The following is a 21,852-nucleotide window of genomic DNA, read 5'->3' on the forward strand; positions in this document are numbered from 1 at the left end:
TGGAAAGGGTGCAGAATTCTGTTGGCACCGTGACTCAGCCTGCTAACTAGGTGGTATGGTCTTTGACTCAGTAGCATGGCTTGTTGATTAGGGTGTTTTTCTTAAGTGGTTTTAAAACCCAAAACAATAAATAGTACTAACATTTTTGCTTTTAACATGTCTAGCAGTTGTTGCTCTTGTCACTTACAAAAAAATGATAGTGATGTGGCTTGTTCCAGGAAGCACTATGTTGAGAGATTATTCATCTTTTTATGTGGAGAGCTTCTGTTAGGAAAGAACGGAGACTATATAGGTAGTTTGGGGTCATACCTGTAAGTTTTATTATGTCTTAATCTTTGTGCCTGGTAGAGCTGTCTAGTCTCTGCTAGGCTAAATTGAGCATCTCTTTTTTCTTTGTTCAACTCTTCCATCTATTGCAGGTGATGCCTGGGTACCACTATGTCGCTAGGTGTTGCTGCCTAACTGCTTGAATAGATTGTGGTTTCAGGGTGAATGTTGCCCCTCTTAAGAGCTAAACATGATGGGTTGGCTTCTTAGCTCTGGTCCCAATATTTCTACAAGCTGGCTCATGATATCTATGTAACAAGTGTGCATTTCAAAGAAAAGTCTAATGATAGCTTTATGCAATTATCTCAATAACAATAGCTAGCAATTATTTAGAGCTTTAAGGGTAAAAAGTACTTCACATCTTACTTGAGGTAATAACTCATCATAGCAATCCTATAAGTTATAAACTATTATTATCTGTATTTTTCTGATTTGGAAACTGAAGCAGATAAAGGTCAAGTAATTTTCTCAGAGTAATACAGTTAGTAAGTTTCCAAGGTAGGATTTGAATTCAGAATCTTTCATACCCCAATTCTAGCTTATCTTTATGCATCGAGACCATAATAAATGTACATGAACACCAAATACACAAATGAAAGATAAAGATTTAGGAGATGTAGGGCTCACCTATGGTTCTGTAGCTGTTCACTCTTATATTATTTCCAGCCATCTCAGCTCAGTATAGGTTTTTCTTAATCCCTGATGCAATCACAAAGCCTAAAAAGAGTTTTGATATATTTGGTCTAAATGTACTTCAAGTTGATGGAAGGTAAAGAGAAGTTGTATCCTCTATTTGGAAAAGGAAGAATCTTTTCAAATGGTTCAATAATCACTTGAGGAAAAAATATGTAGTTTAAGGGAAGGGATAGGAATTTCTAGATATAATTTCCAAATGAATTGTTCTTATGCACTTTGCATTTCAGTCTGAAAGTGAAGGAGCTTCATTCTTTGGACTGTAGAAAAATGGTATGGAAAAAATCACAAGTCATTCATTGATTTGGTGTTAGGATATCTAGATAGTTTGCCCTCTTACTGCCGAAAATGGAAATAAATGTCACCCACAGAGTCTCTCAAAACCTTGTTTTAGTCATTGATTATAATCATATTCTTTGTAAAAATCTTCTGTATGAGCAGCAAATAAGGAGAAAGATGGATTTATTGAGATTTTCCCTTTCCTCCCTTTGCCTGATGCCCTCTACCTATAGTTTGGGCTATAGATTAAGTAGAAGAAAATAAGGACCTGAATCATTTAACAGCTGAAGCATAAGTTACACTTTGGAATTGGCTACATATTGATTGGATTCTGTGGTTATTACTGACAATAGCCAAATGGCAAAAGATGTACAAATCTCTCTAAAGTGTGCAATGAAAACTCTCCCATTGGAATGTGTGCTTGAGAGCAGACAGGGTTTTTTGTTTGTTTGTTTTACAGAAGGTTTTTTTTTGCCTTTCTTATCTCTAGTGCTTAGCACAGTACCTGGCACAGAATAGCACTTGTTGACTGCCTCAGTGATGAGGGATCATGTATTTTGAGACACACCATTTTTTCTTTGATCTATTCTTTCTCCTTTATGTTTCTTAAATGGTTGATTGGTCCACAGGGTATTCTTTTTCCCTAAAATGCCACTCCTTTCCTAAAGGAGAAAATGAATCCATTTATGCAAACTGATGAAACAATTAATTTTTGGATGCTTTATTATAATTATGGCTCAAGGCTTCTTTCAGTAGGAGTTGCTGCATTTAGACCACAGGATAGCAAATGCTAGATTGGACTCTGAAATTTGCATCAATTCTTATCTAGCATCTGATGAGATGCGCAAGATTAGTGATGTGAGAAATGAGGCATCTAAACATGAGCCTGGGAGTTTGCTTTACTGGTTATAGCACTGATCTTGAAAGAACTGAGTTAAAATACAAAAACAAAAACCAGCAAAATTGATTAGATTCTTAGTAGTAAAATCCTTTTTGTTATGGCCTGCTTGTGGAGAGGGGAACTAAGGTTTACTAATTCTAACTGCCCAGAGATAAACTGCCTTTCTCAAAACCCAGCAAGTAGTTCGTAATAAGATCTTTCTCCCTCTTTTTACCTGGTAAAATAACATTGCCATGCACATTTTATTTGCATAAATAGAAATCCATTTGGCAGTGAGGTGACCTCCAAATTCTTTCCAGTTTAAACTTGTTATAAAACTTATTTAAGAAAAAAATGAAAGCTCTGAGACCTATGTGATTCTATTCTAATTCTGTGCTTCTCTCCGGTACTTTGTTGCAGAAGAAAACCGTGCTATATGCTATTTGCACTTTACATAGTGATGAAGCATAAAGGTGGAAGGACAGAAATGGTTGTTACCCTCAGAAAAAAGTCCCAAGAGAGAATCTGTGACTTACGGCACTTTTAAGTTAATGTGGTGTAAAGTCTGATAACCACATGACAAACAGAAGAGAGAGAGCATGATGAGCAAAACACAGTCCTGTGTAATAAATTGGAAGATATTCCTGGCAAAAGAAAGATGGTATCTAAGCCAGTCAGTATCTTGGATTGCTCTCTGGGCTTCAAGCAGCCAAAAATAGAAATGCCAGTTAGTGTATCCAATAGTCATAGACTCATCCAGTGAGGCAAGCATTTCCATGCCCACCATGTGCCAGGCACTGTTAAGTACTAGGGATTCAAATCCAAAAGTGCGACAGTACCTGCCTTCAAAGAGCTTCCATTCTACTAGGGAATATCCTATGTTCACAGATAAATAAATGCAGGTTGCAGACCCTTAATATGTGTGGGGGGCAGGGCAAGCACTAAGAACTGGGGAAATTAGGAATAGACTTCTTGAAACAGGTGACATTTAGAATCAGCCTTGAAGTTCCCAGAGATAGGTAAGAAGAAAGAGCATCTCAAGGATGGGGATAGCCTGTGAAGTGGGGTAGAGATGAGGAAGGAAAGAAAGCATTCCACGCCTGAGGAGCCAGTTTCTGCAAAGACAAGTAAACACAAAATAGAATGCCATGTATTGAGAAAAGCAAGAAAAGAGCATGGAATCCTTCTGGAAACTTGGCCTAGAGCTAGATTAGAGAGGGTTTTAAATGCCAGACAATGGGATTTATCATTGAACTTAAAAGTACTGAGAAGCCACAGACACTTTTTGAGTAGAGGAGTGATATTGTTAGATTTGGAATTTAGGATTGTCAAATTGGCCACTATATGGAGGACAAATTAGAAAGGGAAGAGCATCAATGATACAAGGCTATTGGAATAGTCCAGATGAGAGCTGATGAGGACCTGAACCAAAGCAGCATAGATTTAGAATTAGAAGCCCTCTCAGAAGTCATCTGAATAAATCCCCATATTTTACAGATGAGGAAATCGAGACCCAGCAAGGATAAGTGACCTAACCAAGATTGCATAGGTGGATTGAACCCAAGACTTCTAATCCCACGTGTGGTTCTCTTTATGCCATGCAACAAAGGATGTATGCTGTCAGAGAATGTTTCTGAAAGAGGAAAGAAAAAAAGGAGATTATTCATTTTCAGGGCACCCATCCTGGAAATTCCATCACATCCTTTGTTTCAGCTGCCCAGTTTGCATGGCCTGACCTAACCCTTTATTACTTTCCTAGTTACTCACAGCTCCTACAGAATAATAAGTCAGGAAGGAGCCTCTCTTGAGAGGTAAAGTGGTAGGAACGGGGCTCCTGGGTGAATGACACTGACTCCAGGTTCCCTCTCTATTCTTCCATCTTAGCTATTTGTTTTGTAACCCACAGGTCCTGAAGATGGCATAGTCATAAAACTCACCTTCCAGTGAGGTAGGAGACACCTCCATCTGTACAGCCTGGGTCGCAGGCTTTGTTTGGAACTGAAGGAACTTGTCCACCACTTGCCCAAAAATCTTTCTCTCCTAATTCATGAGCCAGCAGGATGTGGTCGCTGTGCTTTCAGAACGCCTTCTCATAGCTGCGTACAAAGGCCAAGCTGATAATGTGGTGCAGCTTATCAACAAGGGTGCCAAGGTAGCCGTTACCAAGGTAACAAGAGGAAAAACTCTTTAGAAATTCCCTGGGAACTAGCCTTACTCTTACCATTGTCTGCAAGACTGTTCTTTTTCGTTCACAGCTTTAAAAAAGGTTTTTCTTTTCTGTTGTTGTTTTTGTTGTTGGGGGAAGGGAGGGAAAAAAGGAGGGAATTCAAATTGCTTTTATTTTCTTTCTTTTACATAAAATAACTTGTAATTAACACTTGACAGACATTAAAAAATCATAGACTTTTAAAATTAGTATGGATTTCCCGTCTGTTCACTTTATAAGACAACAGTGTCTGACAAGGGAAAATTGACCATAAAAGTATATAGTGTAAAACCCAGGTGACAACCAACTTTAAATATGTATGACCTTTGGAGGACTTTGACTACTAATATATAAAATGATAGTTGTGGAAGGCTTGTAATAAATTGATATTATTAAAGTTCATTCTAGAGCAAGAGTTCTGAGAGAGAGACTGAGACAGAGACAGATACATGAACTCTGAACTCTTTTGGCAATCTATTGAAGGCTGTGGTCCCCTTCTCAGAATCGTGTTTTTAAATGCATAAAGGAAAATATAAATGTAATAAATGCATAAAGGAAAAATGAAATAAATTCAATTGAAATACAATTATCAAAAAAAAATTTTAAGTTCACAAATTCCAGTTTAAGAACCCCAGTATCTAAAGGGCAATTTGTTAAAAAGCAATACAAGATAAACTATATAAAGTTAGGAGACTGGTTTAAATATGTATACAGATATATCCTGATTGGTCCATTAGAACTTTTGGAAGTAGAGGGACTCTGTAATTTTCAAAAAAGTAATTCTTGATCACTGAGGTTCTTTTACTTTTGATCAGTAGCACCCACTGTAGACCTGAATGGATGCACTCTTTATATCCTTATAATAGTCAATCACTAAATTAATTAATAAACATTTATTAAGCACCTACTCTGTTCCAGGCACTGCAATACAAAAAAAGAAGCAACAAGATAACCCTTGCCCCCCAGGAGTTCACAGTCTAATGGGGAAAAGCTCACAATCAAATTGAGGAGTTAAATATTTCCTTCATTTTCTCACTGATATGATTGAAAGCTCCCCCAAACCAGAGATTGTCCCTTTTATGTCTTTAGGTACCACTCTTGTGGTACCTAATATAGTGCTAGGTACATAGATTGAAACAGGGATAGGAACTGGACTTCTGATTTCATTGGTCTAGGGAACTCCCAGGTGAGGAAATTCCCTCTAACCAATGCACATCAACCCCTTTTCTGTAGCACTTTGCTTTAGAAAGTTGCTTAGGATAATTTGCTTGGTGTCACACAGACTATGCATCAGAGGTAGGAACTAGAACTCAACTCTTCAGACCTCAAGGTTTACTATCTGTACACTAGACCATCTTGTAAGTGCTTAATGAATACTTGCAGATTGCATTGATTTTTGTTGATGACTGTTTGTTGATGATTGCATCAGTACAAAGTATAAATCAAAATAAGAGTTGACTGTGAGCAAGTTTTCTCTGACTCCACGTTCCCTCTCCATTCTTCCATCTTAGATATTTTTCAGAACTATAAAATTCCAGTGTTTACCCAGATGGAGTTTTTGAAGATGAGCTCTGGTGGATGAGCTTTCAATTAGCAATTAGAAGCAGCTTTCCTAAATCCCCTTTTCCCAAAAACAGCATTGGGGAGTAGTAGTTACAGTGCTGGACTTGGACCAAGGAAGACTTCAGTTGAAGGAAGGAAGAAGGAAGGAAGGAAGGAAGGAAGGAAGGAAGGAAGGAAGGAAGGAAGGAAGGAAGGAAGGAAGGAAGGAAGGAAGGAAGGAAGGAAGGAAGGAAGGAAGGAAGGAAGGAAGGAAAGAAGAAGGAAGGAAGGAAAGAAGAAGGAAGGAAGGAAGGAAGAGAGGGAGGGAGGGAGGAAGGGAGGGAGGAGGGAGGAAGGAAGGGAGGGAGGAGGGAGGAAGGAAGGAAGGAAGGAAGGAAGGAAGGAAGGAAGGAAGGAAGGAAGAGAGGGAGGGAGGGAGGGAGGAAGGAAGGGAGGGAGGGAGAAGGGAGGAAGGAAGGGAGGGAGGAGGGAGGGAGGAAGGAAGGAAGGAAGGAAGGAAGGAAGGAAGGAAGGAAGGAAGGGAGGAAGGAAGGGAGGGAGGGAGGAGGGAAGAAGGAAGGAAGGAAGGAAGGAAGGAAGGAAGGAAGGAAGGAAGGAAGGAAGGAAGGAAGGAAGGGAGGGAGGGAGGGAGGGAGGGAGGGAGAAGGAAGGGAGGGAGGGAGGAAGGAAGGAAGGAAGGAAGGAAGGAAGGAAGGAAGGAAGGAAGGAAGGAAGGAAGGGAGGAAGGAAGGAAGAAAGGAAGGAAGAGAGGGAGGGAGGGAGGAAGGAAGGAAGGGAGGAAGGAAGGAAGAAAGGAAGGAAGAGAGGGAGGGAGGGAGGAAGGAAGGAAGGAAGAGAGGGAGGGAGGGAGGAAGGGAGGGAGGAGGGAGGGAGGAAGGGAGGGAGGAGGGAGGGAGGAGGGAGGGAGGAAGGAAGGAAGGAAGGAAGGAAGGAAGGAAGGAAGGAAGGAAGGAAGGAAGGAAGGAAGGAAGGAAGGAAGGAAGGGAGGGAGGGAGGAAGGAAGGAAGGAAGGAAGGAAGGAAGGAAGGAAGGAAGGAAGGAAGGAAGGAAGGAAGGAAGGAAGGAAGGAAGGAAGGAAGGAAGGAAGGAAGGAAGGAAGGAAGGGAGGGAGGAAGAGAGGGAGGGAGGGAGGAAGGGAGGAAGGAAGGGAGGGAGGAGGGAGGAAGGAAGGAAGGAAGGAAGGAAGGGAGGAAGGGAGGGAGGGAGGGAGGGAGGAGGAAGGGAGGGAGGGAGGGAGGAAGGGAGGAAGGAAGGGAGGGAGGAAGGGAGGAAGGAAGGAAGGAAGGGAGAAAATCAAGAAAAAGATGTTCTTTGAATTGAAAATGCTTCAGTTCACATTTGGAGTTGATCAGTTCTCTATGTGGATGTGCATAGGAAGTTTTGGGTCATTGTACTGATCAAAGTTATTATTGTCTTTCTAAGTTGATTATCTTTATAATATTTTATTACTATGTTGCTTATTTTCCTGGTTCTGCTCACTTTACTTTGCATCATTTCATATGTGTCTTCAAGGTTTTCTGAAACTATCCCCCTTCATTAGTTCTTAAAGCACAATAATATTCCGTCAAATTGATATATACCATAACTTGTTCAACCATTCCCCAGATGATGGGCATCTTCTCACTTTCCAAACCTTTGCCACCACAAAACAAGTTTCTAGAAATATTTTTGTACATACAAGTGCTTTTCTTTTTTCTTCATTCTCTAGGGTTCTAATAGTGGTATTGCTAAGTTGAAGGGTGTGGAAAATTTGATATTGTAATGCCCTTTTGAGAATAGTTCACAACTCTACCAGCAGTGCATTAATGTTTTCCTACAACTCCTCCAACATTTTTCATTTTCCACTTTTGTCATCTTAATTAGTCTGATGAATGTGAGGTAGAACCTGAGTTGTTATAATGTGTGTTTCTCAGTTATTAGAGTATATTTTTATGTTTCTTAGTAACTTTGATTTTTTCTTCTGAAAACTATCTATTTATATCTTATGACTGTTTATCATTTGGGATATTGAGAATGACTCTTATTTTTGTAAATTTGTCTTGGTTCCCTACATATTTTAGAAATGAGACCTTCATCAGAGAAACTTACTGCAAAAATGTTCCCCAGTTTCCTGCTTTTCTTCTAATCTTAGCTACATTGTTTTTTCTGTGCAAAACCCCTTTCATTTTATGTAATCAAAATGATCCATTTGACCTCCCATGAACTTCTCTATTTCTTGTTTGGTCATGAACTTTTCTTCTATCCATAATCTGACAGGTAATTTCTTCCCTACTCCACTAATTTGCTTCTGATTTCACTTTATCCCTTTTGAGCTTATCATGTTATACAGAGTAGGAAGTTGGTCTTTCCTTAGCTTCTGCCAGACCACTTTCCAGTTTTCCTAACAGTTTTTGTCAAATAATGACTTCTTGCCCTAAGATCTTTGGGTTTGTCATTCACTAGGTTACTATGTTCATTTTGCTTCTGAATATTGTATAATTAATTTTTTCACTGTTCAGTCTATTTATTACCCAGTACCAAGTTGTTTTGATGACTAGACTTTTAATATATGTAGTTTGAGATCGCAACCTGCTAGATCCCATTCCTTCCCATTTTTTCATTGATCTCCTTCATATCCTTGACTTTTTGTTCCTTCAGATGAATTTTGTTACTATTTTTTTGTAGCTCAATAAAGTAAATCTTTGGTAGTTTGATATGGCACTGATTAATAAATTAATTTAGGTAGTACTGTCATTTTTATTATATTGGCTCAAATTACCCATGAGCAATTCAGTTATTTAGATCTGTCTTTACTTGTGTGAAGAGTGTTTTATAACTGTGTTCATATAGTTCCTGTGGGTGTCTTGACAACTAGACTCCCCAGTATTATATTGCAGATGGAACTTCTCTTTCTTTCTCTTCCTGTTGAATTCTGTTGGTAACATAAAGAAATGCCAATTATTTGTGTGGGTTTATTTTATATCTTGCAACTTTGCTGAAATTGTTCATTGTTTCTAGCAATGTTTTAGTTGATTTTCTTGGATTCTTTAGGTAAACCAACTACAAAGAATGATAGTTTTGTTTTTTATTTGCTCATGCTTATTCCTTCAAATCCTTTTTCTCATGTTATTCCTATCAATAGCAAAATAACAGCTAGGAGATACAGTAGATAGTGCTGAGCCTGTCATCAGTAAGTTCTGAGTTCAAGTCATACCTCCAGACACTTTCTACCTCTGTGACTGAGCAAATCACTTAACCTCTACCTGCCTCACTTTCCTTATCTGTAAAAGAGGGGGAGTAATAGCACCTATCTTCCACAGTTGTTATGAGAATCAAATGATATAATATTTTTAAAGCACTTAGCACAGTGCCTGGCATATAGTAAGTACTAGTAGTAATATAATATTGAATGATAATGGTGAAAATGGAAATTCTGGCTTTTGATCTTATTGGAAAAGATTCTAGCTCATCCTCATTATGCTTGTTTTTGGTTTTAGACAGATAACTATTTACCATTTTTTTAAACCCTTACCTTCTGACTTGGAGCCAATTCCAAGGCAGAAGAGAGGTAAGGGCTAGGCAATGGAGGTCAAGTGACTTGCCCAGGGTCACACAGCTGGGAAGTGTCTGAGGTCAGATTTGAACCTAGGACCTCCCATCTCCAGACCTGACTCTCAATCCACTGAAAAACCCAGCTGCCCCTATTTACTATTTTTTTAAAGCTCCATTTATCTCTCATTTATTTCTTCTTCATTGACCATGAAGTCACCTTTTTATTTTTGAATCTGGTAATTTGTTTTTCTACCTTTTTGGAAATCAAATTAGCTAATGATTTATCTATTTCATAATTCTTTTTAAAACAGCTATTGGTTTTATTTATTTGTTTAGTGGAGTATTTTTTACTTTCAATTTTGTTAATCTCTCCATTGGTTTTCAGGATTTTTCTTTCAATGTTTAATTAAAGGTTTTTAGTTTGTTGTTTTTCTTTTTTCTTTTTAAGTTGCACACCCAATTCATCAATCTAATCTCTCTCTCTTTTACTTATGTGAGCATTTAAAGATATAAATTTTCTGCTAAGTACTACTTTGGCTGCATCCCACAAATCTTAGATTGTTGTCTCACTAATGTCATTATCTTAAATGAAATTATTGATTGTTTCTATGATTTTTTTCTTTGTCTCAGTCTATAGAATTTGGTTATTTTGTTTACAGTTTTTTAAATCTGTGCTTCAAAAACAATTGAATAAATTTTTTATTTAATTATGGTTAAAAAAGATGAATTTAATATTTCTGCTTTTCTATACTTGTGAGATTTTTATGTCCTAACACATGACCAATTTTTGTGTAGGTGCCATGGCACGTGTGCAGCCGAGAAATAGGTATTCTCTTTTCTATGCCCATTAAGTATTTATATCAGAGCTATCAGAGCTAACTTTTCTGAAATTCTACTCATCTTCTTTCTTTTTTATTTATGGTTTGATATGTTTAGGCCTAAGGGGGGCAAATTGAGATACCATTAATAATATATTTCAACTATTTCCTCCTGTAATTTATTTAGCTTTTCTTTTAAGAATTTGGATGCTGAGGGCAGCTGGGTAGCTCAGTGGATTGAAAGCCAGGCCTAGAGATGGGAGGTCCTGGGTTCAAATGTGGACTCAGACACTTCCCAGCTGTGTGGCCCTAGACAAGTCACTTAACCCCATTGCCTAGCCCTTACCACTCTTCTGCTTTGGAACCAATATATAGTATTGATTCCAAGACGGAAGGTAAGGGTTTTAAAATAATAGATAGATAGATAGATAGATAGATAGATAGATAGATAGATAGATAGATAGATAGATGAATGAATAAGTGAGTAAATGAATGAATGAATGAATAAATGAATGAATAAATGAATGGATAAACAAATAAATGAATGAATAAATGAATAAGTAAATAAATAAATGAAAAGAGAATTTGGATGCTATACCATTTGGTGCATAAATAACAGATCTTTCACTCTGAATCTTGCACTTTTTCTACTGTGTTGCTAATGATTCTTTTTCTTCTTTCTTCCTTCTTAGAGAAAGCAAGTGATTAGCTGATTTGGGGATTAAGGGGGGCTGACAACTATACCAGAGGATATAGCCTCCTAAGTGGTCCATGACTATTATATAAATTCACAAATATGTCCTCAAATGAAAAAGATTGAAGGATTCTTGTATTGAATATAGGTAATAAGTTAGGTGAAGAAAATATTCAAATGAGATTTGACAGAATCAGATCCAAAAGGAATTGTTCAAGGACTTCAATAAGAATATTGAATTGGTGATAGGCAAAACAAAATTCAAATTCAGCCTCATATATTGACTAGCTATGTGATCCTGTGCCAAGTCCCCTTAACCTCTGGCTTCCTCAATTTCCTCATCTGTGAAGGAGAGCCAATAATATCACCTGCTTCCTAACCTCAAGGATTGTTGTAGAAACAAAATGAGATAATATTTATAAAATGCTTTGCAAAACTTAAGCACTACATAAATTTATCTGCTATTATTAACAGAGAAGAAAGAAAAAATGTTCTTAATGAATAGCTACTATTTGGGGTTGATGCATTTCCATATTATAACAACATGATTATAATACTTTTGGCTGAAGATCTTAATATGAATACAGGTGAAAATTACTTAGCATGCATTTATCTAGAGTTTTGGTTAATTACCCTCTTCAAATTTGCCTGTAAATTTCCTTTTAATTTTAGTCCATTTTAGATATTGAATAGTATTTAGCTGATTTAATTTATAAGAAAACACAATTTTTAAAGAGTGGAAAGCTTCCCTATTTAGGAGGCATCAGAAGAAAATCATAAAAAGAAGATTATATTTCAGGATAGACAAATTCCAGTAGGACATGGCATCCTTCCATCTTAGGTTGTTTTATTAAAGAGGAGATTGGTCCTGGAAGAGGACTGTCTCATTCAATTACTTATTATCATTGTACATTTCTGTGGCATTTGGCTTGGTACTTGGTGATCAGTTTAGTTTTTCCGATGTCTAATATAGGCCATTTTAATTAACTCTCACTTTCTCTTTAAAAGTGGCTAATTTGAAATTAAGAACATTCAGAATATGACAGCTAGGTAGCTCAGTAAGAGCCAGGCTACATATGGGAGGTCCTGGGTTCAGATCTAACCTCAGACACTTCCTAGCTGTGTGACCCTGGGCAAGTCACCTAACCCTCATTGCCTAGCCCTTAGCCCTTTTCTTCCTTGGAACCAATATGCAGTATCGATTCTAAGATGAGAGCTAAGGGTTTAAAAAAGGGAAAAAAAAAACATTCAGGAGAGTTTCTCAAAGTCTTTCAGAGAAAATTGTTGGAATGACTAGGATTAAATATCAATCCAGGGAGTTCTGCCTTTTGCTCTGAAAAAGCCTCCAACTGACAGCCACCTATTTTAAGGATGAGGTTGTCTGAGTTTTTCTTAGTAGAAAATAAATATGTTGCAGGTTCAAACATGTCTGAGAAAATAAATTAGGGTTTTAAAACTTTTTAAGGAAGTACGAGTCATTATTTGATTTTTATTAAAAAGCTTTTACCATTGTAAATAAGTAGATAGATAATAAGCATTTATTAAGGTTTTTACTATTTGTCAGACACTAAACCAATTTCTGGAACAACCAATAGAAGCAAAATAGAAAAATGGTTTCTGCTGTCAAAGAGATTATATTCGTATGAAAGAAAATAATATATAAAAAGAGGAAGGGGGAGATAAGGAACACCAAGGCAGAGACAGGCAGAGACAGAGTGGCAAAATCTTTTAAGTAAAGCATAGTCAGGTGGGAAATGAAGAAAGGCTTGATCCCAAAATGGAGGCTCAGAATGAGAAAAGTAGACTGGAGTAGCAGAAGATTATTTATTACAGGGTGATAAGGTCCTAGATTTTGGGGAAAATTACAGAGTAAAGGGGCAACTGATTCATAGTGGTATCATCCTTAGAATACTTGATAGTATTGGCAGAAAATGAAGGAGCACTGATGTAAGGGTTCAGATCCTGGCTTGGCTACTTTTGTTCTCTGTGTGACCATGAATAAGACACTTAAATTCTCTGAGTCTCATTTTCCTCATCTATAAAATGGAAAGCTTGATCAAGTAAATCAAAGACAAGAACAAAAGTTGACCGTCTCACTAAATCTTCAAAACACTCTCATCTTGCAGACTATCCATACCAACCTATGGAGGATCTCTTCTTACTTTCTGAATCACAGAATGTTATATTGTGAAGAAAGAACCTTAGAAATAATCTAATCTGGAACAGATAGATAGTCCAGCAGATAGAGCACTAGACCTGGAATCCAGAAGACATAGGTTCAGATCTATCCTCAGACACTTCCTAGCTATGTCACTTTATCCTGATTGCCCAGCCTTTGTCACTCTTCTACCTTAAGAATTGATTCTAAGACCTAAGGTAAAGATTTTAAAAAGAAAAAGAAAGAATTTAATCTAATTTCCTCATTTTACAGATGAGGAAACTGATGCTTGAAAAAATGAAGAGTCTTTCCCTAGGTCAAACTAGTAGTAAGTGGCAAATTCAGATCTTGAATCTAAGTCTTTTCCAGGTCCATTACTCCATAAAATTTTTCGTTTGTTTGTTTAAAGCTGAATTTTACTGGCTTGTCATTTAACTTTTTCAAGCAAACCATTACCTGCACAGTGAACAGTGTCCTGAATTCGAGGGAATCCTACTAATGCTAGGGAATTGAAATTCTTTTCTTGACACTTTAGAAAATATTCAATCCCCTTCTGGCTAATTTAAAAATAATTACTTCCAATTAGTTTGAACTGAATTTACTTAACTTGGAAAATATATGAGATGTGTTCCCACTGTGCTCCCTCTGTGTAACTCCTCCCCATATTATTCCTTTCCAGGAATTGTTGATCAGCTCTGTTCTTTCCACCTCCCCATCCCAGATTCGAGTGGTGTTTCATTTCACCATACTCTAACCAAAGTGTATTGGGGTTATGTTCTCTGGGAATGTGGTTATGAGAGAAAATGGGAAATAGTATATTGCTTGGATACAAGCAAATGGTGGAAGAGAGCTTGAAACCCCAGCAACTCACTATTGAAATACATCCTTCCCCTTCTCCCTCACCTGATAAAATAATGATTACTTCCCAGGGCAAACTGTGATGTTTAATTGCTGACAGAATTCTAATGCCCAAATACCTGCTTATCTGCAAGTACAAGTCAACTAGGATGACCTTTTCCTTTGAAGACAGATCTATTCACACACATAAATGTAATACAAATATTTCTGCTTTGAAGTATATCATTCCAAAGTGGTACTGCTAATAAATGTGTTTTTTAATCTTCAATAGGCAAGAAAGCTCTACATTTTGCGGTTTCGAGAAAAGCAAATGCTAATTGGGAATAAATTAGCCTATGTATTTTCCTATAACTGCAATCATCTAGAAAGCTTTAACATTTAACATATATTTATTGTTTATCTAGCAGGGTTACCATTAAACAAAATTTAGGCCAAATTGAACATCCTTGGTATCAGCCCTTATTTTTATTAGGATCATTGAAATAATAGCTTTAGAGTTCGAGAAGACATTATGGACATTTAGTACAACCCCTCACATTACAGGCAAGGAGGGGCCCAAAGGGGCTAAGTAATTTATTCATAATCACATAGCTAGTCATGTCAGAGCTGGAATTTGAGTTAGGGTCTTCCAGACTTCCAGGCTAGAGCTCTCTCTACCATGCCATATGACCTGTCAAGATCTGTGATCTCATTTTCTAGGTACTTTCCTCTTTGGTACAAATCACAACTCCATCCATGTCTTTTCATCCTTTGCCATTCTAGTCCATATTCTTCCCTAGATCTCTACAGAAAATATGCCTACTATACTGTGCAAACCTTCCACTGAGTCTTAAAATTTTTCACAGGGACCAGTGAAATGCAATGGTTCTCACTTATCCCTTTACCTCACTTCTGTTCCTACTATTACATTTCTTTGATGATATTTCTTTAACTACTTTTTTCTAATTGAAGTTATTTATGAATTTATAAATATCAATAAATGTTTCTATAATCAAAGAACAGAAAAAGTACATATGGAACCTTGAATCTATTATTTACGGCTCATTTTAAAGTATATATTAATTTTTTTAAAATATAGTGACTATGATGATAGTCTGGCTACATCTGAACTTTCTTCTACTTCCTTATGCCCTAAGCCACTTCTTGTACATAGATCATATATGGAAATGCACTATGACTTGACTGTGCCCACCATGTATCTCTCTCTGTTTGCCTTTTGAATCCTCACAATTCTAATACTTTGGAGATTTTGGTTTTCCAAAGTATCATATTGTGAACATTTTGTATTTTTTTTAAATGAAAGTTCTTTTCATTACAGTGTAGCTTGACATAATTTAAAGCACTGTGTAATTTCCCAAAGGTAATCAATCCACTCTCTTCCTTTTTCAGTTCTGGATCTAGCTCACAGTCCAGCTGTAGTACTTGCCCCTACAAATACTGACTTGCCATCCAACTATATGTTATATCTCAGAGCATGTGCATTTTTTCAGCTCTACAGGTTTTCTTGTAGGGATTGTTGGGTTTTTGTCCCTCAAATAATCATCTAATTGAGGAAGCCCTATTGTGATCTGAGACTTGGTAGATTCAGTCCAATATCATCTGCCAACAGGAGCATCTGGAGAACCTTACCATCTGGTTTGGACCTTGCACAAGACATCCTTCATGTCTGTGGCAAATACTTTTGGCAAGCATTTATCTCTGTTTTATGCCTAGCTTATGAATGATCAGGTCTTGAACAGAGTCACCATGTTTGTATTAATCTCACTTGTCTGATCTTAACATTTACATAAGAAACTCCTTGTTGAAGGAGAAACTTTAAGGCTTTTTCTCTACTTAGTTAAGTACCTTTTTGTAATCAACAAACAAATCAGGGTGATTCGGTCTTATTTGCACCCTTCAGACATATGTGTGTCTATGAAGATTTGGTCTACCAAAGAGAATTGTTTGGGAATGCCTTTCTCTTTTCTTTTATTTTCATCAAGGAAACTCTTGATTTGCATGTAAATCATCCTTATCATGGCTTTACAACAATGATAAAATAGGCTTATGGTTGGCTTTTGGGGGGGAGGTGTTACTATCATCTGGGAGTTGTAGACCCACAGCAAATTAAGAAGAAAACTCAGGCTATTTGAGCATATACCCTTAACTTTTTCAGGCTTTGTTCTCTAAGTGTGGTCCAGTTTTCTTGGTGGTCTTCAGGGTCCCTTTTCAGGGGATGCACAAGGTCAAAGTTATCTGGGAATGATTTTTAGTTGTTATTTTCCCTTTTCTGAGAGAGCTCATAAATATGCCTTGATACTTTCAAGAATGTGTTGCCTAAGAGGCAGAAGATATTGGTTCAAATCTAGCCCCAGACACTTCTAACTCTGTGACCCTGGTGAAGTCACTTAACCATATTTGCCTAACCTTTGCCCTGATCTTAGAGTTGATACTAAAGCAGAAAATAAGAGCAAAAACAAACAAACAAACAAACAACAACAACAACAACAAACAGGGAATATCTTGCCTGTAGTATGAATTTCCTTGACACATCATTGATCTGGTCCTATATTCCCCCCATCCCCCAAACCCTTTCCTTCTGTCTTAGAATCAATACTAAGTATTTCAATTTCAAGGTAAAATAGTGGCAAGGGCTAGACAATCAAGGTTAAGTGACTTGTCCGGGGTCCCCTAGCTAGGAAATAGCTTGCCTCTCTATCCACTGCGCTACCTAGCTGCCACTCCATCCTATATTCTTTTTAAAAATTACATTTTTCCTTAATTACATGTAAAAATCTTTTCCAATATTTTAAAAAGAATTTTGAGTCTTGAATTCTCTCCTTCCCCATCCTACCCCCAGATGGTAAGCAATCTGATATAGATTTTACACATGCAAGCATGTAAAACATTTTCCCATATTAATCCTTTTGTGGAAGAGAACTCAAACAAAAAAAAAATTTAAACAAGAGAGTGAAAAAAGTTTGCTTTGGTCCGGATTCAGACTCCATTATTTCTTTCTCTGGGAGCAGATAGCATTCTTTATCATGAGTCTTTGGGGATTGTTTTGGGTCATTGTATTGCTGAAAATAGCTAAGTTATTAATAGTTGTTCATCATACAGTATTCCTGTCACTTTTTACAATGTTCTGGTACAGCTTTCTTCATGCTGCTTCAGCTCCTAGAAGTCTTTCCAGGTTTTTCTGAGCTCCTCCTGCTCATCATTTGTTACAGCACAATAGTAATCCATTAAAATCATATATTATAATTTACTCAGCCATTCCCCGAGCAATGGATATTCCCTCACTTTTCAATTATTTGCCCCCACAAAAAAAGATGCTTTATATATTTTTGCAGATAGAGGTCCTTCCCCTTTTTGTTTTTTATCTCTTTGGGGTATAAACCTAGTAATTAGAGTTGGGGATTTTTTTGCTGAGTCTGGTCCTATATTCTTTAAGGAATATCATTCCTTAAAATATTCATATTTTACATGGATTAAAACTGAGACTTAGAGAGATTAAATGGTACACTAAACTACCACTCCCTTACATGCCTTGCTTTCCCTGTTAGAAGGGAAAGGAACTTTCTTATTTTTTAAATTTATATTTATCATTAAATTACATTAAATATATTAATATATCAATTATCACATCAATATATTACTAATTAATGTTAATAAATTAAATAAATTATATTAAATTAATTTCTTCCCTGTTATCAAGGGAAAGGAACTTTCTTATTTATTAAACTTGTATTCCCAGCGCTTATCACAGTGCCTGGTACGTCATAAGTGCTTAACACATGTTCTTTTCTTTCATTCTTTCAAAATGATAATGGATCCATAACTAAAACTATATCTTTTGGTTTCCTCTTCAGTTTTTCTTACCTAATTCTGATATTGGGTCCTAATCGCTGGAAAGTGGGAACTAGGACTTGTTGGACTATATTAGGGTTCCTTGAACAATTCCCTTGATCTAGTCTTTCCCTTGGGTTTCTATTTATAAAATAAGGTTAGTTGCACAAAGTCCTCCTTGCTACACAGAGAAATGGGAGGTTGGGATGGGAGTTTACTAACCCTAAACTACGTTAAAAAAAAAAAAGTTGATTAAATTTTACATACTGTTCAGCTCAGTTATTTATAAAACTACTCTTCTTTATACCTGTCTGTATAAAGATTAAAGACTGTGTGTTGCATTGTTTTGTCGTTTAAAAAAAAGACAAAGAAAGAAAGAAGAGAAAGGACATGTGGAGCTAAAGAAGGCCTAGAGAAGTCTGATTTTTAAAAATGAAAGGGTTGGGGGCAGCTAAATAGCATAGTAGATAGAACAGCAAGCCTGAAGACAGGAAGTCCTAGGTTCAAATCTGACCTCAGATACTTCCTAGCTGGGTGACTTTGGGCATACCATTTAACTAATTACCTAGCCCATACCTCTTTTCTACCTTGGAAAAAAAATTATTTTAAAAATAGTTTTCCAAGTTCTGCTTATTTCACTCTATATCATTTCATACAAATCCTCCAGGTTTCTTTGAAACAATCCCTTTCACCATTTCTTAAAGTATAGTAGTTTTCCATTATATTCACATACCATAATTTGTTTAGCCATTCTCCTGCTGAATGAATAAAGTTCAAATTTCTTTGCTTGGCATTCAAGACCCTCTGCAATCTTGTGTTGCCATATTGTTCTAGTCTTCTCATTTTATTGTCCTTCATATACTCTTTAAATTTCAGTACACTTGGAATGTTCTCTGTTCTTCCTGGAATGTCCTTCTTCCTCCTCCTCCACATTTGTTGAAATCCTAATCCATTCTTCATACCCCATTTCAATGGCATCTCAATTAAGCCTGCCTTGATTTCTCCACCAGTTACAGCTTTACCCTTTGGACATTTCCAAGTTCTTTATTCTGCATTTCTCCAAAGCATAGATGTGAAATATTACATTTTACATCCTCTGTAGTTGAGTCTTACCCCTCTACTAAATTATCAGCTCCATCATAGAAGAGATTGCTTATTATCTGGTTACTATTATATTATATGTTTTATATATATGCATATATATATATATATATATTAACTCCATGGGTAAATGCATTAATGACCTGTACAGGGTAAAGAAATGCTAATTGAGTCAAATGAGCAGATTTTCTTTTCATGGCCAATCAACAGGCTCTAAACAAGAAGTTATTCTTGAAAGAGTTTTGATGGTCTGGCTGAATGCTTAATAAGTATTTGTGGACCCTCTAAAGGCTGAGAGGTAAAATGATGAAATTTTATAAAACTGAGAAGGACATAGATTGGGTGATTATATCTTTGTTCATTAAATTATATAAAAGTAGAAATAAAAGACATCTCCTGAAATTTGAAAGAGCTAATTTTGGAAATTAAAGGATGTAGTCTTACATTCAGTGAATGGTAAGCTTTACAAAATGTATTGTCTAAGGAAATGATTTTAGAAAGACTTGTGGATTTTATAGCCACAGCATTTTTTTCCTCACAGCAAATTAAGAAAAAAAACTCAGACTACTTGACTATCTCAAAGGGTAGTCCAGTTTTCCTTGAATACCTCCAAGACCCTTTTAGGAAATCTATAAGATCAAAGTAAATTTAATAGTAATACTTAGATGTTTTAGTTTCTAAAATAATAAATGTCAGTAGACATAATCCACTTAAACAAAAGTTCTTTGAGGTTCCTCAATGCTATTTCTAAGAGAATAAGGTTGTTTTGAGACTAGAAATTTTTGAGAACTGCTGTTTTAAGGCTTAGGTCAGAGAAAAATGTGCAACCATGCCCTTCAGCAATATATCCATTGGTGTTCCTGTCAGAGGCAGACTATTCAGCTAGGTAAGCCAAGTTTGATGGAGTATGGTAAATTCTTTTGTTTTAGGGTTTTTCATTTTTGTTTTTCTCCAAGGTTTGAGCAAGATTAAAATTGTACTGAACTACAAGAAAGCCTCAAGACTATTCCTCTTTGTTTGAAGTGTAAAGTCACTGTTGTGCCTGCCTCCTTAGTGCATATTCTAATTCTTTGTCAAGTAGCCAACCTATAGCTGATATTCAACACAGGTTATATTACAGACCACAGGTATGACAGGGCTATGAAACTTGGTGATAATTAGATGGAGGAACTGTTACGCCTCTGGGGAAGATTAAAAAAAAAACATTCTAATCACCTGTGTTCCTACTTCTTTGTTTAACATAGGTTTCTCATTGCTTCTACGGTCTTATTTACACTGATTCTATTACCCAATTTGGTGCTGATCCTCATTCCTCCCAGTAAATTTACTGACTGCTGGAAGATCATGTCAAAAACTTGTTGCATCGTGTTTTTAGCACCATTTTCTTATACCCTGGAGCCCAAGAAGGCAAAAATGCTGGAAAGTTATACCCAACCTCATTCTTGTTGCACAGTGTGTTCTGATCATCTGCTCCTCGCTTGGAGGTTTGCAAGCCTCAGGCTAGGACCACCCTTAATCTCCCACAAGCTTGAAAACCTTCAACAGAAGCATCCCAGAGTGTCAGAAGTAATAATAGCCAATATTGACATAGAGCTTATTTATATGCTAGGCACTATACGAATTGCTTTACAATATTATCTCATTCAGCCCTCTCATTCAATTGTAACAACCTTGGGAAGTAGGTGGATTATTTTTTCCATTTTACAGATGATGAAACTGAGGCAGGCATCAGATCACACAACTATTAAGTATCTGAGCCTAGATTTGAATTCTGGTCTTCCTAACTTCAGCCCCAGAGTTCTGTCATTTTTTTTCTTCCTTGGACTATGCGTAGAACTTTGTACTTCTCTTAAATATATATATATATATATATATATATATATTTGATCTATTTTTGTCTATTGTTTATATTTCTACCAAAAACAAAAACTCTCTTAAATATATATATATACATATATATATATATTTGATCTATTTTTGTCTATTGTTTATATTTCTACCAAAAACAAAAACTCAGAAGGGAATAAGAATTTGTATAGTATTTACTATGTGCCAGGTACTGTGCTGAGTGCTTTACAGTTATTACCTCACTTGACCTTCACAATGACCCTTCCAGGTAAGCTATTATTATCCCCATTTTATGGATGAGGAGACTGAGTTATTTTTGTCTACGGTCATATAGCTAGTGTCTGTGACTCAATTTGAACTAAGGTCTTTCTAATTTCAGGTCCAGTATTCCATCCACTATACATCACTTAGCTGCCTCTGGGAAGTAAAGAATCTGTGTGCTTTTTTGTTTGTTTTTAGTTTTATATCTCCATCCAGTATATAGTACAGTGCTATGTACCGAGTAGGCGCTTGATTAATCCTAAATTGAATTCCAGGTTTCACACGTAGTGTCAGAAGTGGAGATGTAGATGATTCATTTTTAGAGAATCTAGAGATTTAGGATTTCTATTTGGTAGAGTTGGTTTCCCTAAAGTGTCCTAATCAGTGTCTCATTGGGATGTGGAGGCAATTCTGGATTCTAAAGGCTATAACATCATACCGCAGAGTCTCCCTGCTGGAAAGACTTCAAGGATGGTCCCAGCAACAAACTGTTTTCTCTCTCTCTGTAGACTGCCCACTGAGTGTTGAATTTTTTGGTCATGGCTACCCTTGATACAAATAAAAATACAAAACAGCCCTCAGTTCTATGCAGCCACCTTCTACTTTTTTTTACATTATTTTTTATTTGGTCAGTTTCAAACATTATTCCTTGGTTACAAAAATCATTTTCTATTCCTCCCTCCCCCACCCTTCCCATAGCCAATGAACAGTTCCACTGGGTATTGCATGTATTCTTGATCACCTTCTACTTTTTTAGTGATTATGGTGGAATGGCAGAAAATGGGATAGGATGCTAAGAATCAAATC

At 36.6% G+C, this 21,852-nt stretch overlaps 1 protein-coding gene and 1 long non-coding RNA gene across 3 annotated transcripts in view; one reads left to right on the forward strand and one right to left on the reverse strand.

The window, feature by feature from the left end:
* The window catches only part of LOC103102334 (uncharacterized), a 5,377-nt gene extending 1,131 nt beyond the window's left edge, over window positions 1–4,246 (reverse strand). The window contains exons 1-2 of the long non-coding RNA XR_462735.2: window positions 4,117–4,246; window positions 955–1,044 (exon numbers count right to left, since the gene is read on the reverse strand). This is a non-coding gene — a long non-coding RNA (uncharacterized LOC103102334). The remainder of the gene's footprint in view (window positions 1–954; window positions 1,045–4,116) is intronic.
* The window catches only part of ANKRD6 (ankyrin repeat domain 6), a 259,856-nt gene that overhangs the window by 161,371 nt on the left and 76,633 nt on the right, over window positions 1–21,852 (forward strand). Inside the window, exon 1 of one of the 2 annotated variants that reach the window (XM_001376581.4) lies at window positions 4,205–4,346. The exons of the other annotated variant lie outside the window; for it this stretch is intronic. Within the exon in view, the coding sequence (XP_001376618.1) occupies window positions 4,227–4,346 (120 nt within the window). The 5' untranslated portion in view covers window positions 4,205–4,226. Of the gene's footprint in view, window positions 1–4,204; window positions 4,347–21,852 lie in introns of those variants that run through there. 2 annotated transcript variants of the gene reach the window in all.

Source organism: Monodelphis domestica, chromosome 2 (assembly GCF_027887165.1).
Source record: "Monodelphis domestica isolate mMonDom1 chromosome 2, mMonDom1.pri, whole genome shotgun sequence".
Taxonomy (NCBI): Eukaryota; Metazoa; Chordata; class Mammalia; order Didelphimorphia; family Didelphidae; genus Monodelphis; species Monodelphis domestica.